This window comes from Propithecus coquereli, unplaced genomic scaffold (assembly GCF_000956105.1).
Source record: "Propithecus coquereli isolate 6110/MARCELLA unplaced genomic scaffold, Pcoq_1.0 Scaffold35, whole genome shotgun sequence".
Lineage (NCBI taxonomy): Eukaryota > Metazoa > Chordata > Mammalia > Primates > Indriidae > Propithecus > Propithecus coquereli.
The window spans coordinates 9,868,712-9,871,362 of NW_012149174.1; the positions used below are offsets into that span (position 1 = coordinate 9,868,712).

Consider the following 2,651-nt stretch of genomic DNA (forward strand, 5'->3'; position numbering starts at 1 on the left):
TGCTCTACGACCATATAAACTGCTACCATTTTATGGAAAAAATATCAATTTTAACCAATTTTATATTCCTAAAGATGATCAAAGGAGACTTTCAAAATGCCTACGTAGTATTTTGGTGCAGAGCTATCAAAGATGCAATTTCGAAGGGAAGCATATTAACTGATAACTATAAAATAGAAATATAGTAGGTTTAAGATTTATTAAAATTCAAACAGAAGTTATGTTATTACCTTCATATCAGTTTCTCTTGGAATGTGATCCTTAAAATCTTCAATTGAACTTACAAGAAAAGGAATGTGGTAGGACAAGACCTAGGCAGGACAACAAAGAAGACAGAATTATTTTTAAACAGCAACACATAAACTTATGAAATATTATCATCTGATTAATTCTAGTTTTCATAAAAATTATTTTACTTTATTTTCATGTGATTTTTCTAAAGTTCCAAGATACATGGAAATGGTGGAAAAGATTCAATGTTAAACCAAGTATAATCAAAATGAAAATGCTTTAATGAATAGCAAAGTTGAAAGAGTATATAACCAGGCAAGTTATAGCCTCCAAATTTCAATACCAAAACAAAAAATAAGTTTAAATTACTCTAATTTCTATGTACTTTATTTTCTATAACTATGAAAACTGGAATTTTAATTATTGCCAACTATGAATTTAAACAGTAACCTTTAATTTCTGGGAAATTAAAAGGGATTCTTTGCATATATGCTATGTACTTGTTTCTTACATCTCTAAGTGCTTCTTGTGCCAACGATCGGAAGGATAAAATTACACCAATTATTGTCATCCTCTTCAAGACACTGTCAACAGCTGAATTTCAACAAACAGAAGGAGAAGAAAAGAAAAAATGTAAATTGGATTCTTTCTTAACCCAGGAAAAAACTCTTAAATCATAAAATTCCCATGACAAAAGGCATGAATTATTAATGGAAATTTAATTATAACAATGATTAGCTGATATTTAAACTGCTTAAATTCTGAATTAATTATAGAAGACTCCAAATGGAGTACAATCTTCTTTTAAGTGGGTTAGAGGGTTCACCAGAATCTTGAAATAATAAGTAGCTAACTGTATAACCCTATTTCAGAAAGGGTAGAGGTGGGAGGAAGGGGAGACAGACTAGGGGAGAAAGTGCGTGATCACAGTGGATAGGAGCTAAATCTTCAAATGGCCAGGAACTCAGAGATGCTAAACTCTTAAATTGCTGAGGTCTTGAGTTAAGAAATAAAAAATGACTACTGAGACCACAAGTAGTTTGGCAAGACCAGGTTGCTGAAGCCCATGAATGGATTTGATTACTTACATAGTGGTTAAAGAACATTATTCTAAAAATTATTAATATATATTCAATATTAAAACTTGGTTAATAAAATCAAGGGAGATGCCAATATGAAGGGTCAATACCATCATATTTTATAAAGCCAAATAAACGTTTATTGAACATCATATATAAGGCATTATGCCATAGAATAAGAGTATAATTATAAACAGAATAATGATCTCTAGACCTCAAATAGCAAACAATCTAGGGGGCTGTCAAGAAAATAAATATGATCACATTTATGTGAAAGAAAAAAGATATATATACACAAACATATATCTGTATACACATAAATTTCTCTATTGCTACAGTAACTGTTAACCAAAGTTAGTAGTTGAGGAGTAGAAAGGAAGAGAAGTGTTTTATTTTGACTTTCTATCTCCTGTAGAGCTTGTTTAAACTTTGACCATAAGTATCTTTTATTAAACCACATAAACAGGTATGATACAAGCCAAAATGATATATGAATTAACTCTTTTAACAAAATGACATAAAGCACAAATACATTATAAATTCCACATGAGCAGGAACCAGCATTGTTAATCTTTTTAACTGTAACCCTCCTTAGAGTGACTGATACCCAGAAGACCAGCAGATATTCAATGAAATGGTGATTTAAGATGAAACTAGGAATTTGTTACTGACAGGCAGGAGAAACAAATTAAGGGTGATAAATGAGGAGTAAGAAAAGCATTCCAGGTAAGGAAAAACAAACCAAGAAACAAACAAACAAAACACCCATAAAACCAGTAACAAATCCAGAAAAAGAATGACAGAATAAAGTGAAGAATCAGAGAACAAGTAGTGTGATACAGTCTCATATTTTCTAAAGTATGTTACCCAGAATTTAATCAAGCAAGTTTGCAAAAACTATACCCCACAATGTCCTCAATGACACATTAAAAGTTCTAAGAAACTTCACAGTAAGAAATATTGTTTAATGTAACATTTAATAAATTATCTGCCAAACATATTTAACCACTGGCGCCTCCCCTCATCTCCCATAATTTCCATTAACTTCCCAAGGAGATAACACTAGAGCAGATGCTACGTGGATCTTGGGCTAGATAAGCAACAGGTAGTGGGGGTAAGGAAGGGTAAGAATGGCTGGCTACTAGGTTAACTCAAATAATGGCTTTTGAATGCCATGCTAAAAGGTTTACATTATCCTTTAAGCAGTGAGGTGGTTGTTTATGGCTTTTGGATTATAAAGAGTTATATGAAAAGAATTGTTTAGATATATGACTCTGAATGTGAGAGATGGGTTAGAAAAGGAAAACTGGACGAATTTTAGAAAGCCATGACTGTAGTTTG

At 31.7% G+C, this 2,651-nt stretch overlaps 1 protein-coding gene across 1 annotated transcript in view; it reads right to left on the reverse strand.

Moving 5' to 3' along the window:
- The window catches only part of NCKAP1 (NCK-associated protein 1), a 59,091-nt gene that overhangs the window by 9,938 nt on the left and 46,502 nt on the right, over positions 1-2,651 (reverse strand). The window contains exons 14-15 of the mRNA XM_012651190.1: positions 743-825; positions 231-311 (exon numbers count right to left, since the gene is read on the reverse strand). Of these exons, the coding sequence (XP_012506644.1) occupies positions 231-311; positions 743-825 (164 nt within the window). The remainder of the gene's footprint in view (positions 1-230; positions 312-742; positions 826-2,651) is intronic.